At 33.9% G+C, this 23,058-nt stretch overlaps 2 protein-coding genes across 6 annotated transcripts in view; both read left to right on the top strand.

Annotated features, from left to right (window-relative positions):
- Positions 1–2,695, top strand: part of LOC108368646 (uncharacterized) — a 108,219-nt gene extending 105,524 nt beyond the window's left edge. The window contains exon 12 of one of the 2 annotated variants that reach the window (XM_017623547.1): positions 2,568–2,695. In XM_017623547.1, the coding sequence (XP_017479036.1) occupies positions 2,568–2,593 (26 nt within the window). In that variant the 3' untranslated portion in view covers positions 2,594–2,695. The remainder of the gene's footprint in view (positions 1–2,567) is intronic. The other variant, XM_017623539.1, reaches the window with a different exon arrangement.
- Positions 2,696–5,785: 3,090 nt separating this feature from the next.
- On the top strand, positions 5,786–22,751 carry Tsp29Fa (Tetraspanin 29Fa). 4 transcript variants are annotated; one of them, XM_017623513.1, is made up of 5 exons: positions 5,786–5,882; positions 16,547–16,657; positions 21,699–22,067; positions 22,169–22,399; positions 22,466–22,751. In XM_017623513.1, the coding sequence occupies exons 2-5, from the start codon at positions 16,589–16,591 to the stop codon at positions 22,541–22,543; spliced, it is 747 nt and encodes a 248-aa protein (XP_017479002.1). In that variant the 5' UTR covers positions 5,786–5,882; positions 16,547–16,588; the 3' UTR covers positions 22,544–22,751. The 4 variants fall into 4 exon arrangements, with proteins under 4 accessions (XP_017479002.1, XP_017478995.1, XP_017479018.1 ...); XM_017623506.1 differs by lacking the exon at positions 5,786–5,882 and adding an exon at positions 16,379–16,474; XM_017623529.1 differs by lacking the exon at positions 5,786–5,882 and adding an exon at positions 16,384–16,447.
- The last annotated feature ends 307 nt before the right edge of the window (positions 22,752–23,058 follow it).

The following is a 23,058-nucleotide window of genomic DNA, read 5'->3' as shown; positions in this document are numbered from 1 at the left end:
TAGGCATATCAGTCTCTCTTCGTTATTCCTAAAATCGCTAGACAGACCAATAGACCTGTACATGAGAAACGGGATTCCTCGTGACTGTCCTTCAAGAGCTCAATATGCATATTGCAACAAAAGGTCGGTGAATACCGCCCTACACATATTGGTAAAGTGGTCACTGGAAGCCTTCACGCATAAAGATTATGCAGTAGAACCTTCTTCGATATCGAGGGGGCCTTCAACAATGCCACTCCAGAGGCAATAGTCAAGCATATTCATAATTTGAGGGTTGAAACCAACCTATTAATACAACTTACTTCGTGGTAGAACTGTCACGGTGGAGTGGAATAGCGCCTGCACTCAGCGCAGAGTCAATAGGAGCGCTCCACAAGGTGGTGTTCTCTCTCCCTCGCTCTGGATTGCGGTTGCAAACGACCTTATAGAGCAGCTGGTCTGGTACCTTTGTAGATGATGTGGAACTTTCGGTTAAGGGACGATTTTTATACCCCCTTTTTGATCTGGCTGAAGGTTACCTGAATCAGGTAACTAGGTGGGCGATCAACGGCGGCTGTCGTGGAAGCCTAACATTGAGGAAAGGGTAAGCAAGGTGTCGGTTGCTTTGTACTGCTGTAGGGGAATTATCGGTAAAAGGTGAGGTCTCTCGCCCAAATTAATTCATTAGCTCTAGGAAACCAGTTTTAAGCCTATCTTGCTTCAAGGAGCCCTTGTCAGGTGGAACTCAATAGAGAAGGCTACACTTGTAAAACAGGAATTAGCGGAGCATTAGGAACCACACCTACTTTGGCGCTTAACGTATGTTGAACACGGCTCCTGCGGATATTGCAGACAGAATTGTCGCAGCACGTAAAGTTATTAGGCTAAGGGAATCCGGGTTCCTCTGTGACTAAAAAAAGAAAACGGAGATGTTTCTCTGCTGTCGATCGAATTCTACTTTAAATTTTGTTGCCACCTTTCTTTATCGAACAGCTTATTAAACACGCTGTAAGGGTCATTATTATTCTCCACAGCCCTCTCTTAAAGAAGATGAACGCGACACAATGTTACGTAAAGGTGTTCGTACCCGACTGGACAATGGCTTTTTTTAGCCCACTTGTATTGGTGTTTTACCGTAATATTAATTTGTTGCCGCTAGCTCCAAAATTTATCAGAATTGCGGTTCGAAGTTTCATAGTCTATCACTTCGCTCTCATAGCGCCGATTTAAATCTCCTCACATGTCTTCTTCCTCATCACTTGATAAATCCGATTACAATATCACTTGATTTATGGTTTCTACGAAAAGGATCGTCTATTCGCATTTTTTTTTCTTGAAGGTTGATTACTCTTATTTTTTTTCGACATTGGTTTTACGCCAGATGAACTTTGTACACTATCTTCAATCATTAAAATGAAATTGTCGAAACTGAATCTAAATTCTGTAAATGTTACCCGTATAGTTTCATAGCCTCTGTCAAAACTTTGAATGGACCTAACTTACCTAATATACCACCGAACGACGAAACTTTATTCAGCGACGGTCATTTGACAACTAAATTAGAAGCTAGCAGGTTGCTCGGCGACGTGTCGGGAGAGAATAGCACAATTCTCAGAAATTGAAAAGCACGAAACGTCTGTGGGACCACTTGTCCACATTATGAAGTCGGAGGAAGCTTCATCTCGCTCATCTCAAACAACTTCTGCACCATCGCTTACATTTCGACCAGAAACGTCGCTTAGCCGCTCCTCTCTATCTGGCTAGAAAGGTCAAAAATGCAAACTAAATACATAATAGAGACATATTGCATGCAGAATGATGGCACTAAAGTCAACTTTAATTACTGAAAGCAGCCGCAGAAATTCCATGAACCACATATTCAGTATCTACCTGAATATCATTTCAGTTTTAGAATATCACAAAATCACAATAACAATATTCGTTAACCACATAACGAGCCCCAACTGCCAATAAGACGTAGGCGACAATTTTTAAATTTTCTTTTTGAAGCAGAAATATTGCTAGAGCATCTAGATACATTTCCGCATCAAAAACAAAATTCTGAAAAAAATGTCGCTTACGTCTTTATGGCGGTGAGGGCTCGATATGTCTCGAATTCATTTCACTTTTCAATACGATGACTTAAATTTCATCATGACTGTAGTAGGGTTGTCCTTTTAGTTATGCGTTTTTTTTTCGAATATTAAATTCGTTCATTTTCAATAAAAAATGAGCACGCATGAACACACGCAGCCATGCCGTTTTTCCTTTTCGCGTAAATTTATCGAATTCAATTTGTCTAGTTATGCTATTTTTCACAAGTCGAGTAATTTTTTCGATTTCAACTCGATTACGACAAAGAAATTAAAATTTTTTACGTTTTCAGCCACTACGATTGCAGGTCGAAATCGATTAGAAGAAATTTTTTAAGTAGCAGGTCTGACATAAAAATTAAGGACTACCCTACTGCCTTACTTTCATTATTCCATTTCACTTTCTGTAGCTTGTAGAATCATTTTTGTTGTTTGCAACTTTCATTTACACAAACAAAAAATAATATCACTTCTTTTTCTGCTTCTCTCTTTTAGACATAGTAAAAGCTCGCAAATTATAAGTGGACGACACAGTAGTGGACAACGCGATGGCCAACCCAACAAGCAAAGTGATCATTCACGACGACAGCACGAAAGGTCTACTTCAGAGCAGAAAAAGCGTAGTGAGCATAGTGCGAGCGCGCGAAAATGAGACATAAACGTCGCGAGCGAATGAAAAACATGATCTAAAGAATATCAAGTATCATTTTGCTTCAAGACTTGCCTGTACTTTGTAATGAATATAATTTATTTGAGGTTATGATAAATTTGGTAATTAAATACTGAAAAGAGTATGGCGAAAGAGTTCTGCAATAGCATTTGAAAATGCCAAAATCAAAAATATGTATCGATAAAAGTATATAATAAATACTTTGTCAATTTGTATGAGGTTTTAGCTAACGAGAAAAAACACATATGTATATTTATGTACATACGTGTTTTCGAATATGAAAAAAGTGAAAATTTGTCAACGACTTGACTCCAACTAATTGCAATGTTAACTAAGCATACTAAGACTTAATATACATACATATAAACATACTTACTATGTAATACATTTTCTTGCGGTAGAAAATAGTTCCTTTTATCTGCCACGTCAACAAATGGTTTATAAATTGAAATATTTAAAATAAAGTAAACAAATTTTATTGATTTGCTCTAAATAAAATTTTAACATATGCACTTTCAACTTAACTTTAACTTACTGCATACTAACATTTTTTTGTTTAGTTTATAAGTAAAAAAAAAACGAGTATTAAAAAATTTTTTAATTTTTAAAATTTTTACTAATTTTCACTAAAACATTTTTTTTTGTGATTCACTTCCGACATACAACGATACAAAGCACACATTAATTAAGCTATTTGATATTCTATAACCACAAATGATACTCATAATTTTTTGTCTTTCTAAAATTTTTTTTTTACTAGTGAATAAGTTTGAATTCATTTAAAAATTGGTTTTAATCACTTTTTTTTTGATTTTTGAGTAATTTAATAATTTTAAGCTTTGAATTGTCTGTTTCGGTAATTGATATACATACATACATATTTAAACATTGTGAGCTCATTGTAATGCCAACAATTTATTTTAAATTATCAATAAACTTTGAAAAAAAATTTCAATTTGCTTATATTGTGGCGTGCACTTTTTTCGTATGAATCAGACATTTTGTAATTTTTATAAAGGTAAGTAATGTGAAAAGTTCACAATTTCGGAATTGTACAAAAACTATGTGAGTATTCTCGCATTTTCGAAATTCAGACTTTCTGGCTTAAAACATCCGCGGATGGCTGAAGAAAAATATTCTGCAACATGGTAATATGGATCCCAAAATCTAGGAAGACCAGTTGTGCATATTTTTAATGCTTACATAGGCTCTCTGAACCTACAAAAGCATTGCTCCAACTAAAATTTTTGCTGATCTTTTATTTGAAACTGTCCGTTCAAGCACCGTCTATCTCTTTAGCACTGTTTATATTATTTATCTAGCCTTTAAATAACTGCACATCCGGAGACCATATCTTTTAATTATACACCTCGATTTTTGTTATCAAACGAACGGTGCGGGTTTTTTAATTTTTTAGACAGGTGGCAACCCTATAGAAATTCTAATTACTAAATATAATACCCCAACAAATAGATGCGCATTAGTTTAAAAAAGTCATTCAAATTCGTTAAGTAGTTTTCGAGATAAGTGTTAAAAAATCTCGAATTTGTTTTATACTAACTTCAAAGGTGTCACAATGGCTTACTCAGGCTAAGTGTGGCTCTATGCTTTACATGCAAAAGCTAAATGCCTAGTCAGACGAAATACTTGGTGTGAGTTGGTAACCTAATCGTACGATAGACTAAATATTGCTCTTTGGGTCAATCGTGACCAACTTTTTTAAAACATTTTTCAATTAATTTACTATGTGGGGCTGCTAAGAATATTTTGTGCCAATAAATGCAAATCAAATATTGGCCGAATGTGTCAATCCTGTTATGCTGCCTTAACAGTAAGGTAATTCCAATTAATAAATATTTAGGTGTTATGATCACCGCGGTACTTCATGTATGCTAGAAATACTTAAAAAAAAAATAATTTTAACTTTTGATCACTTAATGTGGCACAGTCAGATAATAAAAAAATCTGTTTTAACTAAGAATTCACTTTGGTGTCAAATACCAGTGGTTATTGGACATAAGGGCAAACGTCATTAAAAGTGTTCGTTCCTTAGTTAGAAAGTTAGTTAGAAAAAAAGAGAAGAAACGAGAGCAATAAAAATATTTAGTACATGGCAGCGTTAGAACTTCACTACGATCGTAGTAGATTTGCTACGATTTTTGATGAAAATTAGAAATTTACTACGCTACTCCGCTTCATACACGATCTACTTTGGTTTTCTTTCCCAAATAATAAACAGCACTTTTTTTAAGTCGCTTTTAAAATTTATGTGGCCTTCAAACACATTTTTCAAATACTGCATGTTTTTTTTTTTCAGAGAAGAGTTCAAAGAGTGATTGGCTTCTAATTACACTGTACGTATGTAATTTTTTAATTTTTGAAATTTTCTAAAAGGCTATTGTTATGCATTATTTTATTTAACTAAAAAAAGCAAATTATGACGAGCCAATAATAATGAAAAATATCTACTACGGAATTCTATTTTCTGCTACGCTTTTTCACTTCATTTACTCCGATTTAGGCTTGCTGTAGTTCTAACCCTGGTACATAGTAGAAAAGCCGTACCGCGCCGCTCCTCTTCTGTTTGCATATCACTCATACGCTTGGCATACGTACAGTACCTTTGATTTTCATAATTTTGGAACAAAAAGCTTAGATAAATAAAAGTCTCACTTATCACACTTAACTAAAATAACAGATAAGCATTGATAACTACAGCAGGAAGTATGTCGAAACAATGTCGAGCATGACAAGTTGAGTTGCTGTGGTAGAAAAAGCTTGTTCGCAAAGCTTTACAACAAAAACCACAAACTAAATAAATATGTATGTACATACGAGTACAGTTATTCAATATCGCATGTGCATTTATCACGATAACAAACAAATTGTGCTCCTTTACCACAGCGATTTCGTAATTCATTTATTTCGCTCTATTTTAACTTTGTCACTGCATGCGCGCGCCCATCTAACCCTCCCACCATTGATAGTGGCCAAGTGAGCGGGCGCTCACCGGCAATTAGTTAAGCTAATGAAATAAAAAATTCCCCTTTCAGTTGTGTTTTAGTATTTATGATAGTTAAAACAGTGCTTGCGCGCGGAAAAAAATTATTCGGGAAATAATAGAATTTTCATAAGTAAAAGTGAGTTTAAATAAATATGTAGGGAGCATAACAGGTAGCGAGAGAAAGAGTGGGAGTGTGAGCGAAAAAGTTAGAGAGAACGCTGACGCGTGTGCCAGGTGTGATTTTTTTTTTAAGTGCTGAGTTTTTAATTTAAAAAGAAAATCGTTTTCATGGACCGCATTAAAGATTCATAAAGTCGAAAAATTACAGAATTTAAATTAGCAATTTTTTTTTAAATAAAATTTCATTAAAACACAAAAATCAATACACTAAAAATTGTGAAAAAATGTTTAGCACATGCTCACGCCGAATTAGTGATTTTATTTCAAGCTAGAAAAATAAGTATTTGCATTATTTATTTGAAAAGTTTTTTTGCACTTCTATGTATGTATGTAAGTGTAACAAAAAATTTTTTAAGACAAACTTGTATTATAATAAAAAGTTATTAACACGTTAACAAATTGCCTCACTTATCAGAATGCTACAAAAATTATTTCACTACGTCGCACAGTGTTCTGTGAGTGGCAGAAAGTCGAAGATTTTAAATGTCTTGAAATGTGCAACTAAGTGGTTGATAAGATTCTAGGCACGTCTACAAATACGGCTAAGATTTTTGTTCAATATTCAAAGGACGAAGGAAGCCGGTATTGAAGTATGAAAGGTATTTTTGTGTAAAAATTCGATTGCGCCTTTCACGGTAGCTGAGTGTGCAGTTGTTTTTGGATTTGCCTCTATCTTTAATACCAAGTTGAATAATGCACAAGAATTGCTATATAACGGGTTTTAATCACATTTCAGAGTGCATAATTTCAGAGTTGCGAACATTTGTATGATTTCATGCAGTTTTCTGTGAGTTTCTAGAGAGTAAGAGTACCCTGCGGCTAGGGATGGCAAACAAATCAAATAATAACCGCTTAATTTACAAGCCAAGAAAAATTAATTACAATTTATTGCAATTATTGAGAAATAATCGAATAATCGAATTTTTAAAGGCACTTTTTACAGTGAGCATTCACAAAAACATTTCTCCATAAAAAATTTCAAATTGTCTGGTTAATTAACTTTAAATAAAATAAAAGGAGTAATTTAAGCGCCGATAATTTTAATATTTAACCATTATTGCAAAAACAAAAGTCTTCATAAGTATTTTGTTGTTAAGCGGTTGAGTTTCTTGGTGGTCGTAGCACGTGCTTTAAAAAAAAAGACGCTCAGCAGGCACCAACCAACTAACTGACAGTACTTTTTCGTAAGCCCGTAAAGTTTCGGGTAAGCGGTTTTCATATCCTCAAGGTTGACCAATTTGCCTACATACGGCTTATATACAACCAACTGCCATATGCATTTTTTAGCCCTTTTAATGGTAAATATCCTTTATAAACATCCTTTATAAACAACGAACATTTCACCTTTATACAAAAAAAAAAATTATGCAAACTAAAGCAAATGCGTATTTACTATATCTTTTGTAATAAAAATGAATAAACAAAGTTTATTTTTTTTATCTGAAATTTGTTACAGTCGTATCATATTTTTTAATGTATGTTATTCCGATACCGTTTGAAAAAAAAATTCCGTTTTAGATTTTTTTTTAATTTTTTTTGTAAAATTTCTTTAGCCTATAGAATTTAGATGACTTTAACATATTCAAATAGAGTATCATGCCCATGGTTTAGAAAAACTTTTGTTATTAAAAAGTTTCTTATACAAAAAAAATACCTTTATTGGTAAACATCGCCTGTATGAATATTTCGGCATTATAATGGAGCTAAACAAAACACGTACTGCGCACAAGCTTAAAGAACACTTAAGACTGGTTTTCGCTAAGTCATATTTCTTCTAGCTATAGAAATTTTAAAGATCGGAATCTTTGCTTTCGATTTTGAAATAAAAAATCTGGCTCGTATTTGCGATTTTTAACGTAACCGCATATACGGCTATGTTGGTATTTTTAAGGCAGTTTTGAGGTTAAGTTTTCATGTTAGGTATGTGTTAAAGTAAACCGATTACTCCCAAAATTTCTGGGTCATATAGCTGTATAGTATTAGTATTAGGGTTTAATGAGTGCTTCAATATAAATCGATCACGCCAATTTTTAGTTGTTTTTCTTGATTTACTTATCTCCATAAATGTTGCATACAGAAAATTTAACTTCTACGCCGACTCCTTGTAAGTTGTTTCCAAAAAATGTCTGGGGCTGTACCACTGTGCGCCGTGCGATTAAAGGTGATTGGTACAACAAAAATGCTCTATAGACTCTAAACTATTAACAAAGCACATTTTAGCTACTTTTCCCTCTCTTTAATCTCTCACAGATGGGACGCTTCAAAATGACAGATTCCCATATAAGCTGCCGCAAAAAGTAATAATCGTGATATGGTTTCACTGGAATTTTATATTTTGCCTGGAATACAAAAATTAAATAAAAAAAATATGTTTAGCTGGTGAATTTTTTTTTAATGTTAGATATTACTGGTTTTAAAAAAGTTTGGTTTTTGTGGGGCTGGTGGGCGTACCAGTAAGCCGATTTTGATCATCTTTCAGATAAAAAATTTTCTGGTTAAAACTAAGCTAAAAACCACATTTCCTTAAAAGCGGATAACATTTACTATTTCCGCCTCTAGTGCAGTGGGTGTGGCAGTTTACCATTCTTTGCGATTTTTTAGATTCCTTCATTGCTAAGCACAAACACCACAGATTAAAAATAACAGCAAAATCGGAGCATAATTATTATCGTTTGCTTTCACGGCTTACGCAATAGGAGTAGGTTTTCTTTAAGGTCACTAAAATCATATAAAAGTATATTTTATCTTCTTAAATGAAATTATCTTTCTTGCGGAAAACAAAATTATTTATTATCACTATTTGTTTAACATAAAGTGTATTTTGAATAACGTGATTTTTGTTTTGTATGTCAAGAGAGAATATATATAAAAATTTTGCTTTCGCAGCTGTATAAATACATACGCCTCTGTAAAGAAATATATTCTTGAGTGCCACTGCAAGATAAGTATAAGTATATATGTATGTAGATAAAAACAAAAGTGTATCTGCTTGCGCTATCTGTGGCGTCAGACACAAAATTACTTAGCCAACCAACAGTTTTTGTTCCAAATATTCATTAAAAATCTTTAGAAAATCACATTTTATTTTAAATGAAAAACTAAGCTTCAGAGATTACTGCGATACTAATAGATACGTATTTTGACTTTTTGAATGAAGTGCATATCTGTGTTCGTATCGTAAAGTAGCTTATGTCGAAGGGCTGGATTTAGTATAAATCGGCATTCGCAGCATGCGATTGCGAATGACTCACAGGCACTGAGCCGTTGAACAACGTTTGGCAAATAAACGTGCCAGAAATAGTTGCGATACTAGCAAGTCAATATTCTTATTAAGTCTCATCGAAAAATTTCTTGTCGTTCAAAGAATAAAGGGAATGCCGCATTATACTAAAGCCAGCCTTTCGACATAAGCTACTTTTCCATACGAACACAGATATTTTACAGTGTGAAAATTGAGTAACCAAAATTTCTAGCATATTTAGGGCCTCTGCGAGCAATTCACTACCTAAGAGGTTTCAGACAGGGCGACTATCGTTCGTGTGATCTCTCTAATCTGATGTTGGAAAAGATAACAAGATCCGCAATCCTGAACGCCTCAGGCAGACTTTTTTACAGTTGCTGGCATATGCCGATGCCATCGACACCATCGCCAAAAACAAGGGTTACGTCTGTTCCACCTTCTCGGAATTAGAAAGAGAAGCAAAGCGCGTAGCGAATGAAAAACCATGCTGTCATCAGACAAACAGTCAGTGACACGCGTCTTGGCATTCACATCAATGCTGACAGCTTTTCTTTAGGAACTAACATTAACAGCGCAAAAATTGTCAGCCTTAAGATACAACGGAGAATCCTCTCTCTCGTCGTACAAAAATCATACTCATAATGCCCGTTATGGTATATGGCGCACAGGCATGGACAATGACAACATCCGATGTGACGGCCCTTGCAGTGTTCGTGAGAAAGATTCTGTGGAAGATTTAGGTGCCTTTTCGCGTTAGGGACGGCTAGCAGTAAAACGACATTGACATAGCTCAACGTATCAAAAGACGGTGGCTGCGCGGGCTGACCATGTCGAATGAATGGCTGCCAATTCTACAGCCCTGAAAGTATTCGATGCGGCATACGCTATTGGTAGCAGAGGGAGATCAATTTATAGTCTACGTTAGAAAGATCAGGTAGGAAAAACTTGGTTTCACTTGCAATTTCCGACTGCTAATCAAGAAAATTAAGAATAGGCTGAACATGGAAAATATTGTAGTGTCTACCTAAGCTTAAGACCTTCCTGTCGGTAAAACCCATTTTAGATCAGGGATGTTGCGAAAATTTGCATTCGTTACGCGAGTGATTCGCATCATTTTACACATTCGCATTCGCATCATATGATACCAATGTTTTGCGAATGCGAATGTGTACATGGGCAGAGAGTCGACTCTATTATTGTTGAAATCGCTCTGAGTCTGTCTATCCAGGGTGCGGACAATAACCGGCTTTTAGCTTCAGGCACTAAACGGTTAAGTAGTATATGAAGCAACATTGATTGGCCTTCAGCAAGTACTGTTAAAAGTCTTATAAGCAACCTAGCAATAATTTTGGATTCCCCCAGTGAAAGCGAGGGCTCGGATGTAGAATCTGGAGACATTCAAAAATGTGAAATTAAAGCTCAATTGAAGGCCTATCTTAATGAAAAACTAGCTCATCTCGTTGAAAGTCCTCTCGATTGGTGGAAAACTAAACTAAAATATGTATGACAAATTGAGCCTTATATACGAGCCTCTAAGAAATCGCCTCATGAGAGAAAAGGCAGCAAAATAATTTTTTTTTGAAATATAATATGCCCTTTTTAAGCACTCGTTCAATGTTCTAAAAATTTACAAAAATTTTTAAGTAATAAAAACGATGACTTAATTTGTTTATAGCTTTCTCAATGTTATTCCTAACATTGGCATTCGCATTCGCACATTCGTATTCCGAAAATTCGCATTCGCGATTGGGAAAAATATGACATTCGAAACATCCCTATTTTAGATGTTTACTATAATGGACAAGAAGGACGTTTCTAGAATTATTGCACTTGTCGCAGTGTACTAAGGCTTAGGAGCTCACACTGCTAGAATCTGACGGAAACAGAAAGGTATCTGGCTGTAGCTGTAACTACTATTACTTTGCGCCCCTGAGGACCTCAATGAAGTGTCTGAGTAGCGTAAAAACTGGGGATTAAAGCCAACGACTGTTCTGTTGATGTATTGTATACGAACATCGCTGGATGCGCCTTAATGCCTCGCTTTATGAAACCCGCCGACAAGACCTTGTGCCATCCACTGGAGGTGTTCCAAAGAAAATGTTCTTCAAGCACTACTTTTCTACAGAAATAAATCATCACTCAAACCAAGAAAAAGCCTTATGGTTTCATCAATTTCAATGATAAAGAAATATGAAAAACAAATTAGATTTTAGGATAGCTCTCGGATTCATTTGTATAGTTAAATGTGTATGTATGTATTTATATTAGGGAGGTTCAAAATAAGTCAAGTTAGAATTTTAATGCTCTCACTCCCTAGGATTGCTCTATATCGAAAAAATATACCCCTATTTTTTATTTTGAAATCAAAAAATATTCAGAGGTCGCTCAAAGCGCTTAAAGTTTTCCAAGTATTTTATACAGAAAAACAAAACAACTTTTCGTAGAAATGGTATGGAATTCCTGAAAATCAATATATTTCGATCGGAAAACTTTAGTTCTCTTCAGAAGGCTTCCACGAACAATACCCAATTGTTTATTTAAAAAATTTTAACACTAAACATTTTTTATTTATACCCCCATTATATTCTCTGGCATTTTCTGGGGGTTTTTGCGGACCTATAAAATATAGTTACTACACAAAAATTGTTTAATAAATAATTGGGTATTATATACCATTTCTATGAAAAGGGGTTTTTCCCCATATAAAATACATTTGAGCGCTATGAGCGACCTCTAAATATTTTTTAATTTCGAAATAAAAAAATAAGGGTACATTTTTTCGGCATAGAACAATCCTGGGGAGTCAGAGCATAAAAATACCGACTTTACTTTTTCACGTGCATGTTTGGACCACCCTAATATACATACCATACAAATATTATTTTGACTACGCTGTTATTCCAGTCAGGCATTCGTCAGTTGTTCATCCCGGGTAGACAGATCTTTCTCCGCTTGATCCTTCAATTGTTTTCGTCCTTGCTTTCGATGTCCACCCATGCGCCAGCAGCATAGGTAGATTAGATTAGATTTAGAGAAGGGAGCATGCCACCTAGTTACCGCAACCAAAACTTTCTATTGTTATAAGGTCTCCTTTGATCCACGTAATGCCAAGAAACCTCGCGATGTCGTTTGGCGGAATGCCACCTAGGTTGCGTGTTTCTAGGGACGAGCTTCACAGTGGTACCGAATTTGGTCTGCAGTTTCCTGTTCTTCGTTGCACAACCTACGCTGATCAGAGTTCACAACTCCTATGTTTAACAAGTGTTTCATTTTTCTATAATGGCCAGTAAGAAAACCTGTTGCAATTCTTACTTAATGCCTACTGAGGGGAAGGAGTTATTCGGTTGTCCTTATTGTTGCATTCGGAATGAAGAACTTAGCCTCTCGGTTATATTCCGTATTTGTCCAGTAATGATGCACTTCGTTTTTCATCCAGATATAGTACTTTCACCTAAATAACGGAGCTCCATGGCAGACCACTTAATGGTCCTAGGCCTATAAATCTCTGGGTAGCCCATTTTCTAGCAAGAATATGTGCCATTTCCTTGCCCACGACTCTACTGAGTCCCGGTACCCATATGAGGTATACCCGGTTCCTGGAGGCGATAAGTATTAAATTCTAAATGCAATCTCACACCTGCTTTGAGGTGACTTCGCGTGCTTTAAGAGCGAGGAGCGCCGCTCTGCTCTCGAAGTGTATGTAGATGTGTTTGTTGGCTGCTCCACTTTCGATATATTGCCTCAGATATAGTTAAATGGTGTGCACCTCGAAAACACCCTATATCGGAAAACTTTTCAAGACCGTCCTACTTTAGAATTTGATTCAAACACAGAATTAAAAAAAAATCTCAGAATTAACGTCAAAAACGCCATATCTCAACTGAAAATACAATGAAGAGGAGAGAGTTATACAAAAATTTCAGCCGCTTTTCATTGCCGGTAAGTTTCCGGCCTGGATTTGCGCCAATTTCCGTGTGTACCCTTATGGAGCCGTTCTGAATACCGATCGCTTTCAAATAATACCGAGACACCTTAATTCGGCAAACTTCTTGACTTCCCTCGTTATCATTTATCTTATCGTATTTCATCAATTTAATTTTTCTATCGGTATATTTTTGAAAATCATTCTATCACTTTGTCCAAGAACGTCATATTAAACAACAAAATAAATATCAAAAAATTATACAAATGTATGTATGTATATTAGGGCGGGTCAATCTGTATGGAATATTTTTTCGACTATGCGCGTATGTCACAGACGGACTCTACGTGTACCTCTTAGCAAATTTGCCGAAGAAACCATGGGCCTGAAATCAATTTGGAGTTTGCCAAATTGCGAAATCAGGTTTCTTAGCATTTTGCTATAGTGTCGTAAATAAGTTTTGTATAAAATAAAGCTATAAGGGGTTTTTTTTTGGTATGAAGTATCCATTTCTGCATTTATCTCTTTCTTAAAACTTCCACCAGAGGGCGCAACACTGAGCATTTTCACATTTTCTTCGCAATTTGAATAACACGCAGATTTCTCCCATTCTATACACGCATAGTAAAAACAGTTGACCCGCCCTAATATAGATATAAGTACATTTATATTAGTCAATAGATAATTTCCTCTTGAAAAAAAAGTATGTACTTATTTTTTTCCTCGAATGGTTGTTGCTTTCTAATCATACTTTCTAATCAGAGTTGGAAAAACTAATTTTGCTAAATAAACAAATTATCTTCACTTAATTATTTTTCTTTTAATTTCGTATTACAACCATTTATCCGTTTGGGCTGAGGCCAATTGCCTTTCGTTGCTCAAGTGCAGGATAGGTCTTCTGCACTGGTTCCTTCCATTTTGTTTTCGTGGGCGCCTATTGTTTTCATTGACAACACATGGAGGCGAGTCAAAAAATATTTTCACCGAATCCATTTTGGTTAACTTTTCATAATCTCTGCCAAAAAAATCATACCAGAAGGCGTGAAAGGGTGAATTTTTTTTGCAATAAAATTGCACGCTAAATTTTAATGTAGCACTATGTACTAAAAATTCAATTTTTATTGTCCTTGAACAGTTGGTGCAACATGAACACCTAAAGAGCAATAAAAATATGTACATATATATATATGCATGTAAACACAGATGTGTGCAAGTTAATAAATTTTATCGATTGCTGTCCGTTATTCGCGGTGTCCTTCAAAATTGGTCTCATGTTAGGATTTCATACTCGCCCCTGCTTCTTTGAACCACTGGGGACAGTTTCAATGTTGTTCATTTGGGTTTATGTACAAATGTTCATACATACATAAGGTTGTAAATATTTGTAAGCAAATGTGAGTTGATTGTAGGCAATCGATTTTCAAGTGCATGTACTTCGTTTGCACTGGTGACTAACATTGGCTGCCCTATGGTGTAATTTAATATGCACATTAGGGTGATCTTTAAAAGACATATACACATCTAGATTTTTCTTTTATTTTGTTCTACGTACAAAATAAAGACATCCAGCAAAAATTAAAGAAAAATATTAGGGATTGAAAAAATTATTAATTTTTTAAGGACTGTTTCCAGCTCTCAAGAAAAACCAAAAATTCATATAAAATTACGCACAAGAAATTGAAGGGAAATGTTATTCTATCAAAATTTCTTAAATCAGTTTGCTGCTCTCAAGGAAGAAATTCTCGTATATTTCTGTGTTCGTATGGAAAAGCAGCTTAGTAAAAATCGGCATTCGCAGCATGCGATTGCGAATGACTCACTGGCGCTGAGCCGTTGAAGAACTTTTGTCAAATAAACGTGCAAGAAGTAGTTCCGATAGTAGCAAGTCAATATTCTTATTAAGTCTCATCAAAAAATTCCTTTTCGTTTAAAGAATAAAGGCGATGCCGCATTATACTAAAGCCAGCCTTTCGACATAAGCTACTTTTCCATATGAACACAGATTTATTTCATCAAGAAAATTTACAGCAAAAGCAAAGTACTTTTGCGAGCAAGAGAAATAATGAGAAATAGTTCTTGTGATTTTTCTTGAGAGCTGGATTCCAAGCTTTAATCGGAAATATGCAACCATATTTGACGCGGCGTATTAAAACTTATTCATACAAATTCATAAAATGGCTGAGTTTTAACTGGCTAAAATCGAAATTTTGTCGAATTTTGGCGATTTAGTTTTCAAACCCTGATAGTGACTCCTAAAAAATTAAAAAAAAAGCCGTAACAGCTTCGATAAAAAAAATCTAAAAAATCTGCGCTATTTAAAACTTACTATTTTACAAGAATTGAATGAGCTACAAAACTTCGTACTCAAAATCTTTCTAAGAAATCTAATTAAAAAGCTCGAGATTTTTGGGAAATTTAATTTTTTCTTTTTAATATTGCACAAAGTTTTAAACTTGGATTTAGACGAGTTTCGTTGAAGAATGAACTAACTATATTTTTATGAAAAATATAACTAAAATTAAATATAAAAAAAAAAATTTAATTTATCAATTTGTAGTTCGGCTATAATTTTGCCGACCACTGTATATACCTATACTAAAAACGTAATACTTATTAAGGGTAGGGCTTCACTTTTCGCGAATTTCTCGAACTCTGCTTATAAAATTCGAACATTCAATGAAATTTTGTACCTCAGACGTTGAATAATCAATTTATTTGATATTGTGAACTATTAGGTAACTAAGTAGGAGGTAACTTACTGCATTGCAAAAACCCCCAAATCTATTTCACAAGTAATAACAATTATATGAGTTGGTTTAAGGAAATAATATTCATAAGGCAAGCTTTTCTGTTTCACTCACTTTAACACATTTACAGCAACACTCAGTTATATAGCCCTTTCCTAGTGTCTAATCTAGTGGTATGCGATTAACTATTTTCAAATTATCATCCTTTCGGCTGAATAATGCAACAGATAGTAATAACGTCATAAAAATATGGTTATAATTTATTTCGCTACCAAATCCCAGTGCAGTAGCGTGTAAGAGTGTAAGGGAGAGGAAAGAGGGACATAGTGTGAGAGAGCGATAACGTTAAAGCGCACTGCACACCTGTGCCTTATAGTAGTATCTCTTATCGATTGTGGGCTTATAAATATTGCCATTGAACTGCGATAAGGCTATTGATATACATACATACATACATAAATGATTTCTGCTTTGTTTCAAGTTAAAGAAAAAAGGTGTTTTCGTTTTTTTTTTTGTCGATAAGCAAAAGATAATAAATTTAGACTTAAATGAAATATGCCAAACTGGAGTTTTGTTAGTACACGGTATTAATGCGCGCGGTAAACTTGCACGTAAATAGCAAATGCGTCAGCTCTAAAGTGATTAGTGATTTTCAAATAAACAAATATAAATTATAATAAATTTGTTGAATTAACATTTGTATTTTGCAGCCCATCTCAAGTTGGAGGAGTATACATACGTAAACGACAAAAATGTCCCTTTTAACGGGTAGCGCAAATACAATCAAATATGTGCTCTTCGCATTCAATTTGGTGTTTATGGTAAGTTTGAAAAATATGCTAAAAGAATATATATTTAATTAAATATATAACAAAAATTATTTCATTATTGAAAAAAAAACTATACTTAATTATATAAAAACAGGAGTTCTAAGGCTTGATCGTGGATGAAACTAGATATTTTAAAATCCGCTAGCATATTCCTCACTGTATACTTCATTTTTGTAAAAACAAAAATATGTGCGTTCAAAACAAGTACATTTCGACACCTAAGTGGAAGATCGACCTATTTCGGCAGCCAGTTCGAAAATGCCCTATGTCAGAAAACTTTTCAAGAACGCCCTATTTATGAATTTGGTTCAAAAACGCCCTATATCAAATGCAAATATATTGAAAGCATGCTGATATAGGGCGTTTTCGAATTGGCTGGCGAGATAAGTAGGTGGAAGTGGAAGATCTTCCATTCAGGTGTCGATATGTATGTACATAAGTATGCAAGTGTATATGTATGCGGGAAAGTTCTTACTTAGATACAAATATTTTCGCAATTTACAAAGAAATAGACATTATCGGCCGTTACCTTGAAAAGAATAAAGAGAAGGGTAAAAATAAATTTAAACATAAAGCAAAATACATATGAGGATGAGGATAAAGTAAAGATAAAGATAAAGGATGTAAGATTAAGATAAAGTAATAATAACCAAAAGATATACATAGAAAGAGAGAGCGAACTCACCGCTCATATACCCACCTCACGGAAATTAGCCACATCTAAACCCACCACACCTAAATTCACCACACCCAAACTCACCACACCACACATAAATTCTCCACTCCTAAATTCACCACACCCTTGTTTAACTAAAGTCACTACACCTAAAAGTACCGCACCTAAATTCACCACACTTCAGTACACCACACCCAAACTAACGACACCTCACCTGAACTCACAAGACCTCAACTCACCGCACCTGAAAAGAATAAGGACGAATATAAAGATAAAAAATGATGGATTAAGATAAATGTAATTTTAGCAAAGCCATGTCTAGTCGTTACGAAAGTAAGTAGTAAGGATTCCTTAAGTAAGTCGTAAGGATTGGACATGTATTAGACAAGGGTTAGAGACATGAGACACTTAACAGTAGTAAGGGTTTGGTTTTTTGTTTTTAATTTTGAGTTGTGCCCTTAAATATTACAGAGGACCATCGACATGTTGATACACAAGTATGTAACGTACCTATGATTCACTTCTAAAGTGTTACCCAGGTGTACTTACCTCTTGGCTATAAAAAAACGTTAATTACTCATACGCCCAGGCCATCGCGAAAATTACCTACCTATTAGATAACCTTCTTATTGGATTTTTTTAATAAAAGGGTATTTTTCATTTACTATTATTATCACTACACTCTTATCCTAAAATATTTTAAATTGGTGAATCCTTCTCAAAACACTATTAATCACAAAAAACACAGCCGGAAGACAGAAGCGCCGTACCCTTTTAAAAATTTTAGTTTCACAAGGTTCAAAGTCTAATTACAACCACTTATCTAAACACACAAAAATATCTAATATATACCAATGCTGTATGCACTATTATCACTCGGACGCGAATAGCATTATGCACCACAGCTAATCACTTTATGCAAGAATAACAACATCTATTTATGGCCAATGCATTTGATAGCTTATCATGAAATTTCCTATCAGCAATAAAACGATCATAAAATGTATCTTATCACTGCTACAAAACAATAGCTAAGGCGTTATGTTACCTATATATGTATCTATCATATATAATTTTCTGTTAGAAACTGCACTAAATGTTGAACTTTAAATTTGTGAAATATTTGTTGAAAATATTCTCTTAAGTATAAGCTAAAATTGTTTGCGAAGTTATTGGTAATACGAATTAATAAAGTTCAGTGATGAATAAAACAATTATCTTTAAATTGTCATCATTCGTATCCGTCAAATAAAACTATTTGCTATTCGGAAGCCATGGAAATGCGAAACGTCCTTCTTTCATGGTAAATCGACTAACCGAGTTTCACTGACTGATTTGACGCACACACAGCCTATGATCTGTATTAACTTATAAAATAATTTTTGAGAAGAGTTGCCATCTTTTTCAAAAGTTTAACCCAATTAATTAATAATTTAAATAAAATTTCGAAAATATTTTTGAATAGGGTTGCCACCTATTGAAAAAGATAAAATCCATTTAATTATCAAGTTAAATCAAATATTTTCATATGGGAGGTTTAAGGGAACTTTGGTTCAAAAATATTTCTGAAGAGAGTGTTGCCACCTGTATATACATAAATTGAAAATCAATTTAACTTTCAAAATAAAATAAATGTTTAAATATGGGCATCAGATGAGGTAACTTCAAGAAAGCTTTATTTTGGGAATATTTTGTAAGAGGGTTGCCAGCTGCTCAATAATATAAAATAAATTTAATTAATAAGTTAATTGAAATCTTTGATATATGCAGGTGGAACCTGGAAAAAGTTAAATAATGCGCTTTTTTTTAAGAGAGTTGCCACCTGTTTCTAAATTCAGAATAAATTTAATTAACAAGTTAAGTACTTTAATTTGGGAGAGGTTTAGAAAAGCTGTATCTTGGAAATATGTTTGAACAGTGCTGCTACCTTTTCAAAAAGATAAGATCAATTTATTTGCACAGTTAAATCAAATATTTTATTATGGGTGTCTATCCAGAGAATTTTAAGAAAGCAAGAAACTCCAGAGCATAATTCTTTTTAGAACATTCAGCGTAACAGATTGAGGTACAGCTGTAATATTTTATAGCATAACTTTAAAACGTATATCACGGGGGCGAGACCGCGGCAAAAGGTTAGTGTAAATATATAACTTCAAGAGCAGAATACCTTGAACACCCTTTCCTCACCCAAAGGCTGAGTTATCTATAGCACACCTGCATTTATGGGTAAAGTACAAATAAACCATGTTATCAATATTTACATATGTGTGTACCTATTATTATTATTATTTTTGTAATTAACAAAAGAATTTCTTAATTGATATTTTTACATTAACGGTAATTGTAGGTATTTTGATTTTTAAGAGTTAACTGTAGTACAAAAAGTAATATGATACAAAAAATGATGTGAAATGGCATGGACTGTAAAATCGATAATTAAATCGATAAACTTACAAATTTTTTACCGATTATTACAACATACTTCCTTTAAGTTATTAATAGATCTATTGGCAATTATTAATAAAAGTATCGATAACATGTTTGAACCTTTGACATAAATAATGGTAGCCATAAATATATCGATAAAATAAATAAATATATCGAGAAAGGAATCAAAAATATGTGCAGTTAAAGACCCAAAGCGCGCATAAGTAGTGCGTAGATCTGATTCCTTGGAGATGATGCACCCAATGTCGCCTCGCCTGGTCGGCATATTGACGCAAAGAAAGATGATGTGATGAAAGCGTATCCCTAAGAATGCGCAACTCAATTAATATTTTCAGATTTCCGCATAAAGGACATCATGTTAATATACCTGAAGCTTCTTGGGCTTTATTAGTCATCCCTTCCAACAGGCAAGTGGTGGAGAGCTCGCCCACCTTTAATATAGTCATAGCTATGGAAAAATTTAATTTAAATGTGAAAGTTAACGAGTGAGTGAGTGTATGAGTTAGTGATTGGTTGAGTATGTGAACATGTTTGTTGCTATATATATATATGTTAAATAAATTACAACAATATGGATGTCAAATGAAAGGGATTCAAAAACGATTTATTTCGAAAGTAGTTTTGAAGAGAATTGCTATCTTTTCAAAAAATTAAAATTTAGAATGTAAATTAAATATTATGTTGTTGGCATCAAATGAGAAAGTTTAAAGTAAATAAGCTATATTTGGAAAATATTTTTTCAGGGGGTTGTCACTTGTTAAGTATTTCAAAAAGAGTTTAACTAATAAGTTAATTAAAATATTTATATACAAGAGAGGTTGAAACCCCGTATTTCGAAAATATTGTCGAAGAGAGTTGCCACTTGTTTAAACATTTAATGTAAATCTGATTTTCAAGCAAAATTTAATATTTTAATATAGGTATGGGCTTAAGTCAGCTTTATTTCTAAACCAGTTTTGAAAAGAGTTACCACCAGTTAAAGATCCAGTTCAATTTAAACAGAGGTTAGATGAAGCATTACGGTACGGATACATATAATAATCGCAGGCATATTTATCAATGTCATCAGATCTGCAGCGTTCGTTTTATGTATTTTTTTTAACGGAGTTGCCAACTGTTAACCAATTAATTTCAAATTATTTAATAAGTAGGTTTAAGAAGGTTGTAGTTTGAAAATAATTTGAAGAGCGTTACCACCTGTGCGAAAAGTCGAATTAAATTAAATTTAATTATACAGAAGTTACATAGGTGAAACGAAAAAAGTACAGAAGGCTTTAGTTTGAATATGTTTCTTAAGAGTGTTACCACCCTTTTGAAAAGTCAAATTAAAAAAATAAACGGAAGTCGTAAGGAATATTTCAATATTGGTGTTAAACCAAAAAGTTTTAAGAAGGCTTTAATTTAAAAGCATTGTTGACGAGGGTTACCACCCACTAATAATAATAATAATATAATGAGCAGAGAGAGCTTTTGCTCTGCAAGCACCTATACACAATGTATAGAAAGCTTAAAGAGCCCACCGCCGGTTTAAACATATATATGTACAAAAAAAAAAACTTTGTTTCGAAAATATTGTGGCAAAAGTCTCCCTTCTTTTTGAAAAATCTAATACATTTTAATGAACAGTTTTAAATAGAACTCGAAAATGAAGCAATTGCAGGAGAGATAAAAAGTTGTTGATAATATTTGCACTCTTAGGGCCATTTTCTTAAGTAGGTTTTAAAATTAATCAGCCTTCTAAACACAAATTTTGTTCCGAAATAATGTGTTTGAAGGACAGATGAATTTTAAATTCCACTTAAGAAAACAACACCTTAAACTATAAATTTTCTAAAAATTTTTAAGTAGTTTTAATAAGTATAAAACATTTTTTTCCACTTTTCATTTTATCTTTCATCTATTTTGCAGATCACTGGCATCATTCTTATCGCTGTAGGCGTGGGCGTGGCAGCCGTATTCACTGGCTATGACATATGGCTCGTCTCTAAATTCTTCTCAATACCAACCTTCCTTATCGTAATCGGCGTCTTCGTCATTTTCATCTCATTCTTCGGCTGCTGGGGTGCACTCAAAGAAAATTACATTCTAATTCTTATATTTTCCATATTACTGGGCTTGATTTTCATTCTCGAATTGGCAGCAGGAATTAGTGGTTACGTATTACGTTCGGATGCTTCAAATCTAATTGAAACAAGTTTGAATGATTCACTTAAATCATACAATAGAAAAGATCCCACAAATTCCTACACAATTACATGGGATTATGCGCAAAGAGCTGTAAGTACAATACAAAAAAAAAAAAAAAAAAAAAAAAAAATCNTTATTCTAGCTCTTATAATAAATAAAAATTTGTTTATTAATATTTAACAATCAATTAGTTCGGCTGTTGCGGCGTTAAGAACTATACAGATTGGACGGATATATACGATGGTGAAATGCCGCTTTCTTGCTGTGACATCCCCGATGGCATTGTCGGCGCATTCAATTGCTCATCCGCAACTGAAAACAAATATCGCCATTCCACTGGTTGTTTGAGTGGATTCTCGACTTTCATAGAAGCACACGCCGTTAGCTTGGGCGCATGCGGTATTGTGCTTGCCATCATTCAGGTTAGTTATCGAATGAAACGTTTAAAAATTTTTAATTTATAATACATATTTTTTTTCTCTCTACAGTTCTTCGGGGTGATCTTTGCCTGTTACATTGCCCGTGAGATAAGGATTCGTAATGGCATAACGAGTATATTTGGTTGAATGAATCACAAGTATCACTCAACAGTGTGCGCAAAAAAGTTGCGCCTTTCATAATATAGTTTTGTTTAAAAAATTTATCACTTACATTTATGTACGTCCATATGTAGCTTATGTATTTATGAAAACTGGCTTTTTTGCTATTAAAAATAGCTAATACATTGTACTTGGCATTATTAAATAATAAAAAAATAAAAGTTAGTTAATTGAAGGTCGGTTGAAAGTTATGAAAGTCAATTTGAGAAACTACAAGTTTGTCGGTAGAGGAGTAAGAGTAAGACTGAAGATGACCTAGACATTATCATATCACTTACATATGCATTTCGATAGACCCGGGCAACTTCATCTCAACTGGTGGATAGATACATTTTTCGTAACTCGACAAATGCACATTACCGAAAAATTGGTCATTTAGAGATTAAAGATTAATTTCGTTAATTCAAACACATTGAGATAATTTTTTACTAATTTAAAAATTGGACATACACTTAGGTTACTTAGAAATATACATACATATA

The sequence above is a fragment of the Rhagoletis zephyria genome, unplaced genomic scaffold (genome assembly GCF_001687245.7).
Source record: "Rhagoletis zephyria isolate East Lansing unplaced genomic scaffold, Rhagoletis_zephyria_1.1 Rzeph_scaffold_00052, whole genome shotgun sequence".
Lineage (NCBI taxonomy): Eukaryota > Metazoa > Arthropoda > Insecta > Diptera > Tephritidae > Rhagoletis > Rhagoletis zephyria.
The sequence above is the reverse complement of the archived record's forward strand: the minus strand, read 5'-3'. Positions and strand labels throughout refer to the sequence as shown.

Bases quoted from the DNA above. Each gene is read 5' to 3' on its own strand.
- Tsp29Fa (XM_017623513.1), top strand. From the start codon at position 16,589: ATGTCCCTTTTAACGGGTAGCGCAAATACAATCAAATATGTGCTCTTC. The intron at 16,658-21,698 runs GTAAGTTTGAAA...TCTATTTTGCAG, and splicing joins CATTCAATTTGGTGTTTATG to ATCACTGGCATCATTCTTAT. The intron at 22,400-22,465 runs GTTAGTTATCGA...TTCTCTCTACAG, and splicing joins TTGTGCTTGCCATCATTCAG to TTCTTCGGGGTGATCTTTGC.